The following is a 20,646-nucleotide window of genomic DNA, read 5'->3' as shown; positions in this document are numbered from 1 at the left end:
TTCCTCAATCACAGCTTGTCATCATTCAGCTCAAGTTCAAGATCACATCCGTAGCATATCAACAGGCGGTGTTGTCACATGTGATTTTGGATATACTTATAGTGAGCCAGTGTGCTCATCCAGCACACAAATTGACAAATGTCAGGGTATGTATACATAGCAATTGTTAGGTGATACAACCATTTTGTCAAAATGTTGCCACCTATCTCTCCGCTGTGAACAATACTAACGAAGCAGAGTAATCAGGCCACAGATGCCAGGTGACCTTGTATTGCTGTTTAGGGTTTACCGGTTGTTAGCGGCTGTCGTTTGTTCCGCGAGGGGTTAAAGTCATAATATTTCCACTCCCAACCTGTGCAAAATAATGCTTAACCCTTTACCGGTCTACCATAAGCGAACCGATACTATAGTATGGGTACGTTTGGCTCTCATTTTTTTGGGGTCTTGTTGCTAGGAGACAGCTAAACAGGCGCTCTACGCGTAGCTGAGGTCCAAGGCTTTATGACGATGTACAAAACAACCATGCTTACCATACAAATTTTTGCCGTATCGATCGACTGAAGTTTGTTGAAATTGGAAAAGACGACCATCCGCCATGCGTGTATTTCGAGAATGCGAGTGCATCTCTTGGGGCCGTGTTTGACAAGCGTTCTGAGAGCAGTAACACCACCAGTCCAGGCTGGATCTCCCGGGAGGTTTTACAGTGTAGTGTGTTGAGAAAAAGAGCTCCGTTGAGTCCTGCTAGTTCAAAAATATATCGTCCACGAATGAAGAAATAACATTCTCCAAACAGAGAGGAAGCCTTCTTGCTGCCGACACGGCGACAGCGACTGTCACAAGGACACGTCAGGTGCGATCAGCTGATTCGCCTGGCCGTGAGAATCACGGCATGCGTAAGCTCGCGCCTGAGTGCTCATCTGAGTGAGAGTGAATCTGACGCGAGCAGCCCTGAGATGAACAAACCGAAGCTGCGATATCGTGGAATGGGAATTGCTGCTGCTGGCGTATCGCCGATGGCGAGGTGTTGGTGCTCAATGGCGGTATTGTAGAGAGCCTGCATTTCTTGTAAAGACGTAGCCCTTACCTGATTGTTTATCGTACGACTTCAGCTCCATCACGAACTTGGTATGCCCTTCGTGCTGTGATGTTCGTGTATTTCATTCGCAATTGTATTTTCTCTCAACTTGAAGGGCTACCATGGGCCCTACCCTTGCCTGGACCTAGTCATATTTGAATTTTCTGGAGGCGTTCAGGCATACTGATTTTGAAAATATATGGTTTACCCATACCTACATCACATGGTTCTTGAGTTATTGCTGGTTGTGTGTACATGTATTTGCGTGACCACCCCTCACATACATTGAGTTAGACCGGCAAAGGGTTAAAGGACTAGTTTTCCACTTGGATTCTTGCCACTTTAACTAAGTATGTTTGAACGTGGACAATAAGTACAAGGGGGAGGAATGGCGAGGGGTTAAAGTCATGATATTTCCACCCCGCTGGCTTTATCAAAATGCCTAGTGCGGATCCATATCCTTGGGCTAGTTTGCGTCCCGACAACAAAACTATCTTTCCTGTTTTGTTTCCAGTTGTATACTGCGATGTGCCTGCTATTGCTAATGGAACAGCCGACAAGACATCCGTCAAATTTACACATAGTGTAACCTATTCGTGCGATGAGAAGCACGTGCTCATGGGAAGTTCAACGGCAAGATGCCAAGCTGATGGAACCCTCACCTCAGTCCCTTTCTGCGAGGCCCGTGAGTACAAAGCTGTGTTTGTGTGCATTGAAAAGGGTGTAATACTGGACCCCTTTCCTGCTTTCTTGGCAATCCTAGAGAATTCACATCGCCATAGCGAACCCATTTCAGTCTTCAATATGGAAGCTTGCCCTTTTTATAGAGGAAAAGGTCCAAAGAACTACAAGTTACGCTACAATGTCCACTAACACCACCAGTTACTAAACAATCAGCTCATGCGATAACATTGCACGACACTGACCGACAGTACTGACCGACAGTACTGACGTTCTACAACTAACTGGCTAAGAGCTCTAGCACATCTTGGATGTCCTCCCCCCCCCCCCCCACCCAATGTCCAACGGTCTTGCCAGCATCATCATCGACATACACTAACATCCGCCAATGTCCTACGCAGTTAAGACTTTCAGCTCGTGCTTATCTTGGTTGCGCTCACCTTCCCCTCCTTATGTTATTTCCATAACTTAGAACCTTCCAAGTTGGAAGGCTGATGACGATACTGGCAAGACCAGTGGACAATACCTCCCCCTTCTATGTAAGCATATAACTTAGAACCTTCCAAGTTGGCAGGCTGTGGGAGTGCGCATCTCAGATGTGCTAGAGTTGTTAGGCAGTTAGTTGTAAAACGTCAGCACCGTCGGTCAGAGTCGTGCAATGTTACCGCATGAGCTGATTGTTTAGTGACTGGTCGTGGTAGTGGACATTATAGCGTAACTTGTAGTTCCTTGGTGCTTTCTCTTTTCTGTCAATTTATCCTCGGCTCCCCATCCAAGTGGATGCTTACATAGAAGGGGATAACTTTGGGTTTAATAGCAGGAATATGACTCCCAGTTGCAGTACTTGTCCTTGTAGTTAAGATGTCCGAAGCACTAGCTGATTAGCGGCTTGGACTAGTGGAGCACCAATACCTGCTGGAGAACTGTCTGTCTTTTATTCTTGTATTGTATTTTGTATTTTATTAAATTTAAGCATTTCCCAAAGGCTTTGGGCCTGTCGAGGGGATCTCCTGCAAGAAGATTGTAATGACTACTTTATGTAGAGGGAGCAGTTAATCGAGGATAGGCTAAGGAAATAGATCGAGGCATACAAGTCTTGTCTGTTGTTCTCTCTGTTCATTGCAGTGCCCCCTACAACCATTCCAACCACCACGCCAGCAACAACCGCCCGCAAAAATCTAGGAAACACTGCTGGCAGACCTACTACACGAGGGGACAGTTCGGCTGAATCAGATAGCGGTCCCAGCGATCCTGAGACAAAGAGCCATACGCCGACAGAAGAGAACAATGGTACACAGAGCCACAATGTTAAAACCAAAGCTGCAATCGCCGCCAGTCCTGTCGACGAGACTGGGGCATCAGACGACAAAAGTACCAGTGGGAAAAACTCGAATGCCAAACCGGTTTCTGGTACCACCCTGCAAGGTGAAGGTTTGCCTACTTCAAATAGTGGTTCCACTAATCCCGATAAGAAGTGGAATACCCCGACAGGAAAGGGCAATGGTGCACAGAGCCAAAGTGTTAGCACCAATGCTCCAATCGCCACAAGTCCTCAAGAAAAGACTGAAACATCCGGTGTCAAAAATACCAGCAGGCACAACTCTAATGCAACACGCATGCCTAGTCCCAAGACTGAAGGTGAAGGTCCGGCTGCTTTATATAGCGGTTCGTCTAATCCCGAAAACAAGAGGGACACACCGATGACGAAGATCAAAAGTTTAAATAGCCAAGGAGTCGCCTTTCCTTCAATAGCCTTAAATCCTCAGGACAAGACTGGATCATCAGTAGACAAGAGTACCAGCAGATACAACACTAACGGTGCACCCGTTTCTAGTATCCCTCCTGAGATCAAGAGTGATGCACCGATAAACAAGACCAATAGCACAAAGAACCAAAGTGTTGCGCTTATTGTCCCAATGGCCTTGAATCCTCATGATGAGAATGACACATTGGACGACGAGAGCGCCAACGGAGACAACTCCAATGTCTCGTTCGCTGCGCTGACAACCTCCAAATCGTCCGCACGATTTATCACTGAAAGTTCTCGCAGAAAGGGCGCCAATGGTGATGGCAATGGTGATGATGACAACGACAGCATTGTGCTTCTTTTCTCACCGCTGATTTTTGCTGGCTGCGCGGTCCTTGCTTTCATCGGATTCATGGTGCGACGGAATCGCTTGCGGAGAGAAGAAGCTTACAAGATGGAATTGGAAAACTTCGAAGACGCATTCCAAAATCCCAAGTGAGTTTTCTTCGGTTTGATGCATGCATGTAGTTTATCAGGATGCAGATAAGGCTTGTTTGGAATTTATCGTTCAGGCGTAATCGATAAATGTATGGTCCAGGTTTTGTGTGTGCGTTTATTCGTGTGTGTGTCTGTGAGCGGGTTTCTTTGTGTGGGACTGTGTTTCTATGTGTGTGTGTGTGTGTGTGTAGATGTGTTTACGTGCGTATATTATTAGTATGTTTTTGTCTGTGTGTCTGTGTGTATGTTTGTGTAAGTGTATGTCCATGTCATGTGTGAACGCGTGTACGCGTGTACTTCAACTATGTGTATGCATATGCACAATGAAACTGATACGCCACACACGGTGGAAAGCACGTCTCCGGGTTTGGCCCTGCCAGGGCCACATGGTCAGTCATGGCAGTAAAAAAAGGACGGTACTAGTATATGTAGGTAATCTAGAAGAAAAGCAACGGGAATGAGTTATGAAGTGACTATCCACGACTAAAACTAGGTGGTAAGCAGTAAAAAAAGTGCTATGGTCATGGATAGATAGTTAGTTAGTAGCTCAATAGGAAAAAACTCGATCCGAAGATTGTTCAGTTTTACTTTTTCTACACCTTCTCACATGTGTATGGAGTGAAAAAACCCATTCCTTGGCGGGTAATTGGGTATAATCTTGCCGTACTGTGCCTAGAAATATATACCATTTTTCGATTTTGCGGAGTTTTTAACACACATCTCTTCAGGAAATATTTTCATTAGAATGCTTTATCGAGGCTCTCTTGATGCTCTGCTTCGTCCAGGGATGTCCCTGGAACAAACCTGGAGCATTGGGGAAGTTGTACTAGCGTTGAATTCAACTATTTAGTTTCAAAAGCTTGTGCGGGTTGCGAAATTTTTGTCCGTGAACTAAGAGCGTATATTTATATGCTTGAGAAAGAGGCAGGTCCACTACGGACGTATATTTACGTCCTTAAGAATGAGGCAGGTCCACTAAGGACGTATATTTATGTCCTTGTTGTGAATCGCATACTGATGAAAAACTTCAGGAGGTGTGTTTGTTCAAACAATCATAACTCAGCTAATCCAAGTATTTAGATCGAGAAAAAAAACTCTCAGGTTCCGATAGCAATAAATGCCGAAGCGATAGGCCAAAGGACCGCGGACGTATTGCGCTCGACGGCCTCACAGCTTTACACGGCCACAACTTGTTTTGTGGCGCGCACGGGCGCTTGATTTTCATTTTTTAAGCATTTTTCACCGTTGGTGCCATGACAACTGTAGTTCAGATTGATCAGTGGACTCACGGGAGTGTTCAGAAGAAAAAATTGATCAATATGAGCAAGGACAGTGGAATGGCGGGTGAAAGTTCAGTTTCTTTGACTTCCGTTGCGAAGCCATGACTTTTGGGATAGAAACGCTTAGCTTTATAGCTGGTCTTCGACCTTGTGGAGACTTGTGCTTTAGCTCGTCGTTATTCTCGTTGCAGCTGCTTTCCAGGAAGGTCTAGATCTAGTACATTGGAGAATGGATGCCCGAGTGACGAACTTTTTAGATGCTGTGTGTTTTCGGTAAAAATGACCCATTTGAGCTGGTCGTTAGTGGACAGGTGGCAATACCCTGCAGTATTTGAAAAGGTTCAGGTGTGCTTGATTCTAGGAAAACTGTGTTCCAGCACATGCATATTCAACGCACGGCATCTTCTCGTCTGCTGTGTGGATACCGTAACTTCACACATTTTCGCTGCACTTTTATTTTGGGTATTTTCGGTCCATCTGTTGCACACCTAAAAAAATTATTCACCGAACAAACAATATTACACATAATCCAATGGGGAACTGTTACTCACGAAAATCCGGTGGAACAAAAAAAGTGATTAAATGTCTCTACTCACGAGTTTCATGCTGAAACGCAATCATCAGGAGACTGGGGACTGGGAACTCTTACTCTGTACCTAAATGTTCTGTTCACCTAACCTGTTCTTTTGACATCATTCGGAAAAATTAATACTGAGCACCTAACATTTCTGAAATTGGAGTGCACTAATACTAGATATTTTTGGATTTGTTGCCAAAGGGCTCAGCTACTTGAAGGTGTAATGTTGTACATGTCAACGTTATTGGTTTCAGGGTGCTTCAAGAAGTACTTTCTCTTTGAAGTGCTCAGACCTATTAACCATGGACTGTGTTGGGCTAGGTTACCTCTTGTTGAAGTCAATGGTTCTAGTTGAGGTCATGAGATCCACACACGCTAGTAGCAAGTATTACCTTCACTGGAGGCAGTGGTCAATGCAGCTGGATCCCGGGGCGGATAACCTGAATACGCTTTCTGCTCCTTATCTTCCCTTCTTGCTGAGGGCTTGTGAGCCCTTAAGTAGGAACCTTTCAAAATGTACCCAAAGGGAGAGAATTTCGATGGTTCACTATCCAATTGAGCCATGTTTCCAACATTCCTTTCGAATCTCTCTCACTCTTTCTCTCCCTTTCTCTTTCTCCCTTCCTCTCTCTCTCTCCCACACACTGTCTCCTCTCCTGGGGACACCTGAGTAACCAGATTTGGTAGTGAGCATGTGCAAGTGTGTGTGTGTCTGTATGTCTGTGTGTGTGTGACTGTGTGTGTGTGTGTGTGTCTGTGACTGTGTGTGTGTGTGTTTGTCCATGTGCCTCTCTGTGTCTGTGTCTTTGAAAGTAAGGGCACAGCCCTGGCAAGTCAAGAGGTGTAGGGCGAAAGTTCCACCCGTAGAGCCTTTCGTTGAAACACTGATGCGATGCTTGAATACCTTGCTTGAAGGTGTAGTGAGGGCTGTGTTCAAACTAATATGCTAGATGAAAGTATAACCGGGGTACGCATCGTGGCATCCATTTCAGTTGTGTTGTTCTCTTCATTCCAAATGCGTGACTTGTCAACTGCAGAAACTTGGATGAAATGAACAAAGCGGAAGAGGCAGACCAGACACAGGACCAGGAACAGCCGAAGAGTGAACTAGCAGACGAGCACATCACAGCGCCACAATCTGATCGCTCTAGCACAAGTAACCCGCACGCCCAGGAAGTCCCTCATATACAGGTGGGACAATTGCCAGTGTTCTTGCCAGAGGATGTGTCCGTTATGGAACAGGACATCGACGCGCTTGCCCATATGCTCGGGTCGCCCCTTCCACCCAGGCTGGCACAGTCCCATTCCACTGGGAGCGCTTATGGCTCACAGTGGTCCGTGGCAGATGAGTTGCAGCTTTCCGGTCGGGACCATGGATGCGCTTTGCCTATCAGCAGCACTGGTATGTCCGTCAGTCAACCTTCTGCTGCCGAGATTGGCAAGCGCTTACACCTTGAGCAACATGGTGCAAGTGGGCACAAATCCCAACCGCAGTGTTTCAGTGTGGCAGATCTCACACAGGCCCTGGCCCATAGGGCTGGGACCCACCAGGGCTTGCACACACTGCCGGTCAAACAGCGCATGCTTGGATCAAGAGGCCTGTCCAAGTCGAATTCAAACGCCAGCGTTCACAGCGCCCATACGTTTGTAGCAGACAGTATGCAAGACACAGTCGCCGGATATCTCAAGGGTGCGGTCAGTAGCATTGCTCGTGGCGACAGCTTCCGAAGCACGGCTAGCTTCAATTCTCCCACCACAACACTGAACCAATCCCAGGACCTAGCTCCTAACAGCTACCAGACCTTCACGGTGGATGCCATTTCGCAAACCGAGTCCTTCTACGACGATGTGATGGCGGACGAGGTTCCGAGGAGTCCGTCCAAGAAGAAGAAGAAGGGATCCAAGAAACAGTCTGCCCACGCTGCAACTGGCCTGGATCAGGCATTGGAACCCAGGGGTAACGTTGAGCCGTCCTTTTCCGCCGATACTGTCGGCTATGATGAAGTAGAATGCCAGGCAAGTATGAGTAGCTACGGTACCGTGACCCGAACAGCTGGCTTCGACCGACCACGAATGAGCAGGGCATCCGGAATCGAACGCCGCCAATCAGAGCTCGTCGGGCAAGTCGATAAGCGGGGAGAAGCCCAGGTCGCCCTGAGCCTACCTGTACAGTCAGATCTGGTCACGGAGATTGACGACAAGGAGTACGAACCCCTGACTCCCTACCAGCTGGCAGCTGCTGCCGCAGCCTCGGCCAGTCGCGAAAAATCCGCACAGCGTGCACAGGCAACTTTAAGCCGTGGTCTAAAATAAAACCTTAACTTTAACGTGGAATGTCCGCCGAACGTTTAGTAGTAAAATCACTAACTAAGCACAGAAACTCTGCTCTCTTCTATGGTTTGTGCCCAGCTAGTGTGTTTCTCCGGTATCACGGACTAAAGAATAGTTAGGAAGCGGGGTTCACAATATTTATACAATTGGTGTCATTCATTTTGTACAATTTATTTCGCTTTTGCTTCAGCGTAGTGCTGAGGTTCATTCGCCCGCTGGTATTGTCCTACTTTCCTCTCTCTGTATTTATGTATCCCTTTTTCCCTAGCTCTCTCTCTCAATCTCTCTCTCCTCGGTCTCTATCTCTATCTCTCTCACACACACACACACACACACACACACGCGCGCGCACACACACACACACACACATAAACACACATACACACACACACACTGCATCTCCCTCACCTTCTGTCGTTCACATGTACTCGTATCAATGGATGCGAAACCGACTGTTTGTGGTGCTTCGTTAAATTGCCTTCAACAACATTAATTCATGCGGTAGTTTGGAGGCAGTGAAAAAAACACATTCGCAATCGGTACCTTCGCAAGCAAGACGCAAATCCACACAATTCAGTAGACACTTCCTTCTATCAAACGTATTCTTTCCCTTCTCCACAGGATAGTACACGGAATGTTGGAAATTTGGAAAAACACATAACTATAATAATTATTATAGAAAAGAAAGAAAAAGTCAACACTTCAAGATAGGCTATAAAATGGTTAAAGAGTTAAAACCTCAAAAACAAAAAGCTGCAAGTTGTAGACAAACACGTTGAACACATCAGGGAACACTTGTCACACTTTCACGAGGTGTGACACCAACCAACTGCAACGATAACACCTCGTGAAAGTGTGACAAGTGCTCCCTGATGTGTTCAACACGTTTGTCTACAAATTGCAGCTTTTGTTTTTGATTTTTTAACACTTTTGTTAACACTGACACGCACACATGCTCGCTCTCAGAATCACACCCACACTCGCAAGTGTGCAACACACACACACAAAAAGTCCCAATGTGCCTGAAAACAAGGTGTGAAGAGTAGTGGGACCATGAAAAAAGATGAGATTCTGCCACCAAACCGCCCTTGCCCAGTTTGGTAACAGACATGGCATAGTCAAGTGGTGTGCTTCACTGTCCACTGTCCTGGTGATCGTAGTAATACGTGAAACTCAGAGTTGGAACAAAGCTTCCAATCGCTCTCTTGTGTAACAGACATGACAGATAAGCCCAAAAGAATAAGGTGTTTCCTGAAAGTAGTTGGAGATCTGAAAGTTTACGATTTTCAATAATCACTGGTTTGAGGGAAAGACACAAATTTTCTGGTGGTTCTGCTGGTGACAGTAACTTTTTTCTTCAGACTTTTCCCGTTTGTGTCTTTCCCTGAAACCAGTTAAATGAATAATAAGAAGAACTTTATTAGCAAATGAAAAGGCGACGAGGAGACAACTCTATTAATGCGATTAATAGTATAAGTGAAGCGGACATTACAAAATGATGAATGAGAATACATGTATCTAAAATGGTTGTTCCTAATCTATTTTCTTGAGACCATCATCAGGGAAAAATCCTCTCACAATAGAGGCTATACGGAGAAACAAACTACTTATAGGTTATAGGATAAGTAGTTACCTGCACCTCGCACTTCCTCACTCTATCACATTCACCTGCTTCCACGCCTTCATTTCACTCACCTTTTGTAGTAGCTCACACCGTCGGAACACTCTCACATCTTTTCTTCTAATTTCTTTTGTCTTCTCTCCCACTTTATTTTTTTTCACACCTCACCTTGTATGCTTCCCACTATCCTATAAGTAGTTTGTTTCTCCGTATAGCCTCTATTGTGAGACGATTTTTCCCTGATGATAGTCTCAAGACCAACGCATATGGCCGATTGGTTTGCAGGCCTGCCTGCGAATCATGAGGTCCCGAGTTCAAGACCCGCGCTGGTAGCAGGGAGCGTGTAAAAAGACTTTTTACGCGTGCTGAACTGCGCCGACACCCACGGTCAACTGGGTACTCACAGCTCGGAGTGAGAATAACAAGGATGCAGTTTACAGTGTTATGGGCCGTTACACGCCCGATTGGTTGAGAGACTAACCTCCTCTCCCCTGACTCACTTGTGAGGTCTGCATTCGCCACTAAGGTTAATAGGCATAGTGGTGGCCTGCGGATGCGAAGGCTAGTTTGTGTGTTTCTGAACATTCAAGCGATGCCGACGCGGATCCCGCGAATATTATTATTATAGTCTCAAGAAAATCGATTAGGAACAACCATTTTAGATACATATATTCTCATTCATCATTTTGTAATGTCCGCTTCACTTATACTATTAATCGCATTAATAACTTTATTAGCAATGGAGAGTGGAATGCGAAATTACTGGCTAAGTTGTAAATTCAGTGGTATTATATTAGTAAGCAAACGTTGTGGAGACAACAGCATCAATACAACCACAATGAGAACTAATTTGACTCTATGAATTTCCTATAATTTATGTTGGCATGAATCGGAGCATAACGTGAAACGACGATTGTAGGGCACATAACGAAAAAAAGCGAAAGTATTTGTTGCGATTAGATTCGGATGAAGAGCCACTGATTAGTTTATAATAATGAAAAGTACCAAGGAACTACAAGTTCCGCTATTAGGCCATGGCAAAAATTAACTTTGATTCTCAAGTACGCGCGCACCGATTTTTGGCGGCCCGCCGACGAATGTTGTTAATTAATTCTATGCATGCATATGCGCGCGTGAAAACGGTCAAAGGAACGAATCAGGGAGTAGTAAAATACCGGTATTTTTCTACTCCCTGGCCTGAATATATGAACATGTGACCATGTACATAATAATTATGTGACCCTATCTTTGGAAATAAAAAAATTGTGAGAAATAAAATAAAAAAATCGCTCGCTCGCACCGATTTTCACAGGCTCATGACCTGAGAATCAACTTTATTTTTTACCATGGCCTTATGTGAACCACCACCACCAGTTACTTAACAATCAGCTCATGCGATAACATTGCACACACTGACGAGCTAATGGGCAGTAAGAAGTAGAACCGAAACGATCGTCGTGTGAATCTGCTGATTGCTACAGCTGCCTATTGTCCATCTTAATTGTCATCGCCGAAGTACAGCACTGATTAACTGAGGCGTTCGGTTCTGCATGGTTAACATTCGCTTAGCTTCCCCACCAATTGATCTTTGAATGTTTAGGGCCACACACGTTGTGTAGTTCACGTACGTTTTCTAAACGAACAAAAAGTCGAAGGATTTTTGTACTTTTGGCATGATGACGTGCCCCAATACCGATGGCTACCAGGGCTGTTACTGGTACTCCAATAGGCATTGGCAGATTCTGCTCGAAAAGCAGTGAAATTGGCTGAACCATACAAACCTTATTGCGGGCAATTCCTCGAATTCTGCTCCATTTCTTTATCCATATACCAAACAAGCATGAAGCTTACCAAAAAAGCACCGAATAGACCATTTGACAAAATAAAGTAGGGGGGCGTAAGGGGGCAAGGCATGGTCTATAGGGGGGCCCCATCCAAAGTTCTATTTTGGTAGTTTGCTTTGGTAGAAACTGTCTAAACTTGATCCAAAGCTCTACTACTATGTTCTGAAGATGTTGCAATCAAGTAATGTAAGACACGTATCTGCCGCATTGGAGCTAGTTGTGAAAACCTTTAGACCATACACTCGATGCACATGCTCAGCTATGGCATTTAGTATGTGGGCGACTTCAAAGTTCTATTTTGGTAGTTAGCTAGGCATCGGTTGACAAGACCACCAGCCAGTACAACCATAACACCACACCTGGTTCTAGCACAATCATACAAAGAGAAAGATCAACTCGATCATATACTGGTTCCTCTAATCCTGAGATCAAGAGCGATGCACCGACGAGCAATATCAACAGTGCAAAGAACCAAAGTGATAAGATGATTGCTGCTTCAAATCCTCAAGATGAGACTGAGATATGGGACAACAAGAGTGCCAGCGGAGGCAACTTAAGCGTCACGACCGTTTCTCCCAATAACTCCAACTCATCCGCACAATTTGATAGGGTGGGCGCCCACAAACACAAGGACCGGAATGGTGGCAATGATGGTGATGACAATACTGACAAGGATAGCATTGCATTTCTTTTCCTCCCCCTGATTATCGCTGGCTGCGCGGTCCTTGCCTTCACCGGATTCATGGTGCGATGGAATCGCATGCGGAGAAAGGAATCGAATATGATGGTGTTTGAAGGCATCGAAAAGACATTCCCAGAACAAACGTGAGTTTTCATTGGTTTGATGTATGCATATACCTTAACATGGATATGTAAAAGTCCGTCCAGCAATTCAACGATTCAAACTTGACACAGTTCCATTCGAAATTTATTTTCTGAAGTTGCTGAACTTATCGATCATCGTAATCGATAAATGGATGGTTCATTGGTGTGTGTGCGTATGTGTGTGTGCGTGTGTGTGTGAGAGTGTGTGTATGTATGTGCGTGTGTGTGTCTGTCTGTATGTGTGTATGTGTCTGTGTCTGTCTGCGTCTGTCTGTGTGTGTGTGTGTTTGTGTGTGTGTGTGTGTGTGTGTGTGTGTGTGTCTGTATGTGTGTATGTGTCTGTGTTTGGCTGTGCGTATGTATGTGTGTCTGCGTGTGTGTGTGTCTGTGGGTGTGTGGGTGTGCGTGTATATGTATGTGTGTGTGCGTGTGTGTCTGTGGGTGCATAGACCAATCGTGAGCGCGCAGTCCAAGAGAGTGTCATGGCTAAAATCCCCCCGGTGCAGCCTTTTGGTTAAAGACTAATTCGATCCTTGACTACCTTCACTTTGCCTGAAGAAATTGTGAGGGGTGGGTTCAAACAAATGTGCTAAAATCAAAATATAACCGAAGTATGAATCGTGAATCCACTTCAGTTTTGTCGTTCTCTCCGTTTTGAATGTGTTACTTGTCGATTGCAGAACCTTGGATGGGGTAAATGAACTTGAACAGCCAGACCAGACGCAGGTCGGGACACAGCCGAAGACTAAACTAGCAGAGGAGCACTTCACAGCGTCACACTCTGATCGCTCCAGCATACGTAAGCCGCAAGCCCAGGACATCCCTCACATAGATATCGGAGAGTGGCGGGAATTGCCAGAGGATGCGTCCGCTTTCGAACAGGACCTCGACGCGCTTGCCCATATGCTTGGGTCGTCCCTTCCAAAGAGGCTGGCACAGTCCCTTTCCACTGGGAGCGCTCACAGCTCACAGTGGGCCGTGGCAGATGAGTCACAATTTTCTGGTGAGAGCAGTGGCCGAAATTCACCTAATAGCACTGCTGCCTCGCACGTTAGTCAACCATGTGCTGCCGATTTCAGCAATCCCATACACAGCGAGCGAGATGCTGGTCAAACTGTTGGACATGAGACACAAATGCAGCATGATGGAACAGCACACAGGAACACCACAGTGTCACGAAAATATAGATCCAGTGAGCGCAAAGCCCAATCCCAGTGCATCACTGTGGCAAATCCCGCAGAACCCTTGGATGACAGGGCAGAGGCCCACCAGGACTTGGACACACTGCGTGTGCAACAGGGCATGGTTGGATCAAACGGCCTGTCGATTTCCAACGACGGCGTTCACAGCGACCGCACGTTTGCTATACATACCCATATGTATAGCTCGGTCAACAAAACAGCTGACTTTGACCGACCTCAAATATACAGGGCCCCCAGAACTGAACGCCACCAGTCAGAAGTCGTCAGCCAAGTTAATGAGCGAGGAGAAGCCCAGGTCGCCCTGAGCCTACCTGCACAGACGGATATGGTCATGGAGATTGACGACAAGGAGTACGAGCCACTGACTCCCTACCAGCTGGCGGCCACGGCCGCTGCCTCAGCCTGTCGCGAAAGATCCGCACAGCGTGCCAGGGCAACTCTAAGCCGGCAGTGCAGCACAAACCCGAAACGCCAACATGGAGCGTTGGCCTAAGATTGTGTACTGTGTTCATTCATTTTTTTATACAACATCTCCTGGCTCACTGTAAGCTGTAAGATGAAGGGTGGTAACCGACCACGGCTAACTAACAAATACGTATACACTGGATGTAGGCAGAAACTCTGCTCTCCGATATGCTTTGACCATATGATGTGTTTTCTAGAACTAGTTTAGGATTCTAAAGTTCACTATCTGCACATGGAGAATGCAATTCACACCGGGCGAACGGAGGCATGATTATCATCCAGCCACGATAATTATTCCGCTATGCTTCTCCTTGCTTTTGAATTTGCAACAGTTTAGTGCATTTTGCAATTCGCAGACTGATAATACTCCGGGTTAGAGTGTATTCCGGATCTCGCCACTATTCGAACACGGAACACAGTTCTCAAAAACACATCATGCCCTAGAAAGATGGGATCCACGCACAAGAGTTTGTGCGGGAAGGAGCACCGTCATAATAGAAAGAGAAAACGTTTATTTCGTACTTTTCTTTTACTTCCTTTTGTGTACCTCTTGCGTACTATGCACTGCCCACTCCGGGCATTTGAGCACTATTGCAGGTTAGGGCGCACTGCCTCTGTATTTCATTTCTTTTTTAACTATGTTCACATACCCAACTCATAAAATAATACAGAAAGACAAACGTGACAACTACTGAGAAGGGGCTGCACCGAGATGCAGCAGTGATGGTGGAGCATTGATGGCTCTGCCGACCTGAGGTCTCGGTATCACGGCCAGAAACACGCACCAAAAACAAAAGATAGAGCTGTAAGGGTCAGCAAAAATAAAAAGAAAGCAACGGCAAGCAACGGCTAGTACTAGTGTGCAGCGCATTCGTAGCAAAGGGAGTCGTTGACGGGGCACTAGAATGTAGGTGGGTCGACATGCAGAATGTCCGTGGACCATCGCCAATCCTGTCGGCGGAGGTATTCGTTGACGTTGCACTTAAACTTTTGAAGATTTTTGTTGGGGCAGAGTCTAGAAGAGCTGGCGGCAGGGAATTCCACAGCTGAATTGCACAATGTGGGAAGCTGCGGAGAATGGTGTCTGGTGCTTGACGCGGTAGGGGATTTCGTAGCTGGTAACTGTGGCCGGCGGCCATGCGGAGATCGTTTTGAGTGCGAGTGGCGTCACGCGGCTCAAGCCTTGGTGGGAGGACTGCTAGCAATTGAGTCGGACCGGTGATGAAATGCAGTTTGTAAGTGTATGTTATTGCAGCAACGTATCGCCGTAGGCTGAGGCTCTGGAGCTCCGTCCCGGGACCAATGATGCGCAATGCACGGCGTTGGATGCTATCTAGGCCTGCAAGATGGGAAGGAGCAGCTCCCATCCAGACGAGCGGAACATACTCCAAAACGGGCCGTACAAACCCCTTGTACACCGTGAGGCGGCCTTCTCGGGAGAGATAGGGCGCAGCTCGCCGCAGGAAGCCAAAACGCTGTTTGCCACGTATAGACACTGCGCGGATGTGCTCCGCGAAGGACAGCTTCGGATCAAAAGTCACCCCCCAAGAGCTTTATTGTGGATGACTCTGGCACAGGGTTGCCTCCAAAGAGGAGAGAGGGCAAGGTTAGCTGCGCTCTTTGCAGCGTGACTGTCATAGCCTGGGATTTCGACGGCTCAAACGCTTCACGCCATTCCTTGCCCCAGTCTGACAGACGATTGACGGTGTCCTGAAGCAAGGCAGCAGCAGTGGGGAGGTCGTTACGGAGAAGAGTGTACAATGTCGTATCGTCAGCATAGGCTTCCAGCTGCGTGTTCCCAGCAAGGCATGTTGAGTCGTGTCAAGAATTCAGGTAGGATTCAGTACTAGGCAGTAGTGAAACGTGAGTGGTAGTCTTTGCCGGTTTCTGAGGGTATCCTGGATTTGGTGTGCAGTGCTGTGGAAATGGCTTGCTGTGGAGGTCCCAGCACTGGAGGTTGTATCAAAGGTACGACCTCGTAGCACGTGCTAAACCTAAACAAATTCAAAATTTGACTTGTGTCTGTGTGATTCTGTGAGAGAACGTCCACTCGTTCCGTTGTGACAGATTCCAGGGCCTCGTTGAGGGGCCCTACTCCATCACTCATGGCTGCTTCTGGACTTGTTTTAGGTTTGAGTCCCGCGCACGGACAGAATGGGCACGAAAATGTGAAAAATTTGTAGATGTAATTGTTTGGCTCCTGGGTGGCTCGCACACCGTGGCACTATGCCAGGAATTTGAGTTTTTCCGGCGTGGAAAGCCTGTCAGTGAGGCGCAAGAACTTGTAAATCATGTCCTGAGGGCCAGCATAGTGGCAGGGGTGTGTGGTCAAAATTTCACTCAAATTCATTGAGAAACACCAAAGTTACGGTCAATTGAATGCTATATGAAATTTATGGGTAGGCTGCCCCCTTAAGTCAGTGTATGAGAGATTGGGAGTGAGCAAGGGACGCAAATCTACCTCCCAGATGGTCGCATCTACTGCACACTCACGGACTCACACACAACCCTCCCCCCCCCCCCACACACACGCAATCAAACACACACACACACACACCACACACTCACTCACACACACACACACACACACACACACACACACACACACACACACGGACACTCACACTCACACTCAGACATGCCTATCACAGAAGCGATGAGAGAAAACAGAAAAATTCATTATGTTAGTGTCAACGTCATAGTAATATGTGCTGAGATTACACCGTTCCACAGCTTGCAAGGCTCATGAATTGACAACCACTAATTTAGGCTGATCTACACAGCACAGCTGATGGAAGTGGCCTTGTTGTTTGGGAAGGTCCTTGCTCAGCTCTCTATGTCGCGCTAACCATGGTGATCGACACGTCAGAGATCAAGCGTCCACGAGGACAACCAAGCCTTTGGCAGATAGACGTGGTGAAATCCGACACTTCCCCTATTGGACAGACGCTCGAAGATAGCCGCAACACCTCACGGACCAAAAATCTATGGCTGAACTTGATTGAGAACTGAAGATCATGCAGTGTAACACTTCAGGTACTTTTCACCGTCTAGAACAGGAGTGTTGTATCTGAGTACACTTTCACGTGCAGTGCTGGCAACTGAAATCCGACCCCTGAGCAGTGAGATCATATCGGAAAGAACCAACACGGGATGGTAAAACTACGAAACAGAGACCGCTGGAATGTGGACGCACCGCTCAGAGGTCGGATTTCAGTTGGCAACACTGTGCATGATTGTACGCTATAGATTGTATTCTCTCTTTTTTCATTACAGCCATTCCCTGTGTAGTCCAGAAAAAAAGGGAAATGAAACGTTTGATAACTGATGTTACGTCTTCTGGACCGGATCCGTTAATTCATTGCGTGGATGCATGCGAAATTGACTACTTCGAGTAGTCATCTATGATAGTTTCAATAGTTTGTGTATATGTCAGTTATAGTAGTCCGCAATGCTGCTTTTCTAATTCTCGTTATGATTAGCATGCAATGTACTACCTGAAGTACTGAATTTACTTCTTTTGTAATCTATATTCTAATGTATCTTCTACCTTTTCTCCCTTACGAACATACATTCTCATTTTCCATACTTACTTTAATAGGAGACTCCCTTCGATAGGCATCTATTTGCCTCTGGAGGATCCGTGAAATAAAAATCAATCAAAATCAATCAATCAAAGTAGTTCTTGAATTTTGTTTGCATACAACCTCCATTGCTTTTCAAGTACTGGTGTATTGGTTTCGTACGCGATTCTTCTTGCTGCTATCTATTTCATGATGAAACAGTTGGCAGATGCGTGCAACCCAATTTTTGGCTGGCGCACACCTCACCGCACACCACGGTATGCACCCTCTGTTGGGGGTTGCAATGAAGCCGAAACGCTATGGTCGGTCTAGCTGCCCCTGGCTCTCCACACTCCTGCCATTCCACATGTCTCATCGCTGTCTTGCTGCTTTGTGCCGTCAAATGGTATTTTTTTTGTAACACGGACATACACGTATAACCTGACTGTGTGGACAGCAGCGGGAGCAGCAATGTATGATGCAACCAGGTACGCAATTTCATCTTGTTTGTTACTTGGGAATAGTGTGCTGCTGGATGGCAGTCGTTTGATGGCAGTCGTGAGTCGGTCAAGTGAGAATTCCCTTGAGAATTCGAGTGAGAGTTCCAGTGGGAATTGAAGTGAGAATGCAAATGAGAATTCGAGTGAGAATTCGAGTGAGAATTCCAGTGAGCATCCCAAGGAGAATTCGAGTGAAAATTCCAGTGAAAATTCCAGTAAAAATTCCAGTGAGAAATCAAGCGAGAATTCAAGTGAGAATTCAGGTGAGAATTCAGGTGGGAATTCGAGTAAGAATTCGAGTGAAAATTCGAGTGAGAATTCGAGTAGGAATTCGAGTGAGATTTTAAGTGAGAATTCGAGTGAGAATTCGAGTGAGAATTCTAGTCTACAGGAAAAAGGCTCGCACAGGGACCAACACACAATTCCCCAAGTAACGCTGATGTCGTACCAATCTTTTCTTCACATTGTTGTCCCCGGCGCGGCCTAGCGAATTAGATGGTTTGACGGCAACAGCGTGAAAGCCCAACAGTGCTCAGCGTTTGTTCAGCACCTCCATGAGCGACACTGACTCACGTAGCTATCTGGTGTTCACGACGTGTTTGTCGCGCTGGAAACGGGGCGTCCCTGTAAGTAACTTGTATCCATGGTGATGTTTGTGCCTGGAGAGCACTATAATTATGAGTGGTGCTCTTCTGGCACTACCTTCCTACTCAAGCTCGACTGACAAGGGATAAATTCCTCGACAAACTGTGTATTGAGCAGGGAGTGCCGCTTTCTTGCAGGTTTGCCGAGTGGAAGGTTCGATCGACTTCTCGTGTGCTCTGGATGGCAGTCGTGAGTCAGTCAAGTGGGAATTCAAGTCGGCAGGAAAAGTGCGAGCTCCCACGTTTGGAGCAACACACAATTTCCCTTACTTTTTGCACGAGCTGAAAGTCTCAGCTGTGAAGGACGTTGCCGGATGTACATGTATGTCGAAGACGATAGTGGTAAGATCATTAGACAAAACGGTCAATCCACGACTCAAGGACGCATAGCAACATGCCACAGAACTTGCGTGGCTCTAAAGATGTTACTTCTCTTTGACTTAGAACCTTCCAAGTTGGAAGGCTGTTGGAGTGCGAATCCAAGATGTGCTAGAGCTTTTAGCCAGTTGGTTGTAGAGCGTCAGTACCGTCAGTGTTGTGCAATGTTATGGCATCAGCTGATTGTAAAGTAACTGGTGTTGCCAATGGGTATTATAGCGGAACTCGTAGTTGTTTGGTTCTCTTTTTCTTTTTTTGCCTCATTTAATTGCATTTAGGTTGTGTTCCTAAGCCTTCCAAACCACGGGGATGAGGGGAGGATAGTGTAACGGTGCCACCCTGTTCCTTTCACAGAATTATCACAACGAGTCACAAAATCTAACGTTATAATGACCAATATGTTTTAGTTATTTGAAGAAACGTTATCGCGAGATGTCTGTGTAAAGATACGCATGCAGATGGGTGTCCAGGCACCGGCGAATTATGCCAGCAGAAAAATTGGCAGAATTCGGTGCTTTTTTTGGTAAGCTTCATGCTTGTTTGGTACATGGATAAAGAAATGGAGCAGAATTCGAGGAATTGCCCGCCATAAGGTTTGTATGGTTCTGCCAATTTCACTGCTTTTCGAGCAGAATCTGCTAATGCCTATTAGAGTACCAGTAACAGCCCAGGTAGCCATCGGTATTGGGGCACGTCATCATGCCAAAAGTACAAAAAAACCTTCGACTTTTTGTTCGTTTACAAAACATACGTGAACTACACAACGTGTGTGGCCCTAAACATTCAAAGATCAATTGGTGGGGAAGCTAAGCGAATGTTAACCATGCAGAACCGAACGCCTCAGGTAATCAGTGCTGTACTTCGACGATGACAATTAAGATGGACAATAGGCAGCTGTAACAATCAGCAGATTCACACGACGATCGTTTCGGTTCTACTTCTAACTGCCTATCAGCTCGTCTGTGTGTGCAATGTAATCGCATGAGCTGATTGTCAAGTAACTGGTGGTGTTGGTTCACATAAGGCCATGGTAAATAATAAAGTTGATTCTCAGGTCATGAGCCTGTGAAAATCGGTGCGAGCGAGCGATTTTTTTATTTTTATTTCTCACAATTTTTTCATTTCCAAAGATAGGGTCACATAATTATTATGTACCATACACGCTCTCAGTCCACTTTGTCACTTAGTCTTCCTTTAGCTTCTCGCCGCTATGGTTTATACTCGCTTAGCTTTCTTGGTTCCGATCGTTGGAACGCGCTTCCTGCTGATATTCGCACAATCTCCTTGCTCAGAAACTTCCGTTCATCTATTCAACAATTCATAGGGTACCCTGTAAAAAGGCCCTAGGCCTGTGGGACTGCCCTATTTAAAATTTAATAATAATAATAATAATAATAATGTACATGGTCACATGT

General features: G+C 46.1%; 1 protein-coding gene across 1 annotated transcript; it reads left to right on the top strand.

Moving 5' to 3' along the window:
• Positions 1 to 1,513: 1,513 nt before the first annotated feature.
• LOC135827122 (uncharacterized) lies at positions 1,514 to 8,462 on the top strand. The gene is made up of 3 exons (XM_065339647.1): positions 1,514 to 1,760; positions 2,882 to 3,998; positions 6,896 to 8,462. The coding sequence occupies exons 1-3, from the start codon at positions 1,514 to 1,516 to the stop codon at positions 8,169 to 8,171; spliced, it is 2,640 nt and encodes an 879-aa protein (XP_065195719.1). The 3' UTR covers positions 8,172 to 8,462.
• Positions 8,463 to 20,646: the final 12,184 nt, after the last annotated feature.

This window comes from Sycon ciliatum, chromosome 11 (assembly GCF_964019385.1).
Source record: "Sycon ciliatum chromosome 11, ocSycCili1.1, whole genome shotgun sequence".
Lineage (NCBI taxonomy): Eukaryota > Metazoa > Porifera > Calcarea > Leucosolenida > Sycettidae > Sycon > Sycon ciliatum.
Note: the sequence above shows the minus strand (reverse complement) of the source record. Positions and strands in the feature narration are given on the sequence as shown.

Bases quoted from the DNA above. Each gene is read 5' to 3' on its own strand.
- LOC135827122 (XM_065339647.1), top strand. From the start codon at position 1,514: ATGCCTAGTGCGGATCCATATCCTTGGGCTAGTTTGCGTCCCGACAAC. The intron at 1,761-2,881 runs GTGAGTACAAAG...TGTTCATTGCAG, and splicing joins AGTCCCTTTCTGCGAGGCCC to TGCCCCCTACAACCATTCCA. The intron at 3,999-6,895 runs GTGAGTTTTCTT...TGTCAACTGCAG, and splicing joins GACGCATTCCAAAATCCCAA to AAACTTGGATGAAATGAACA.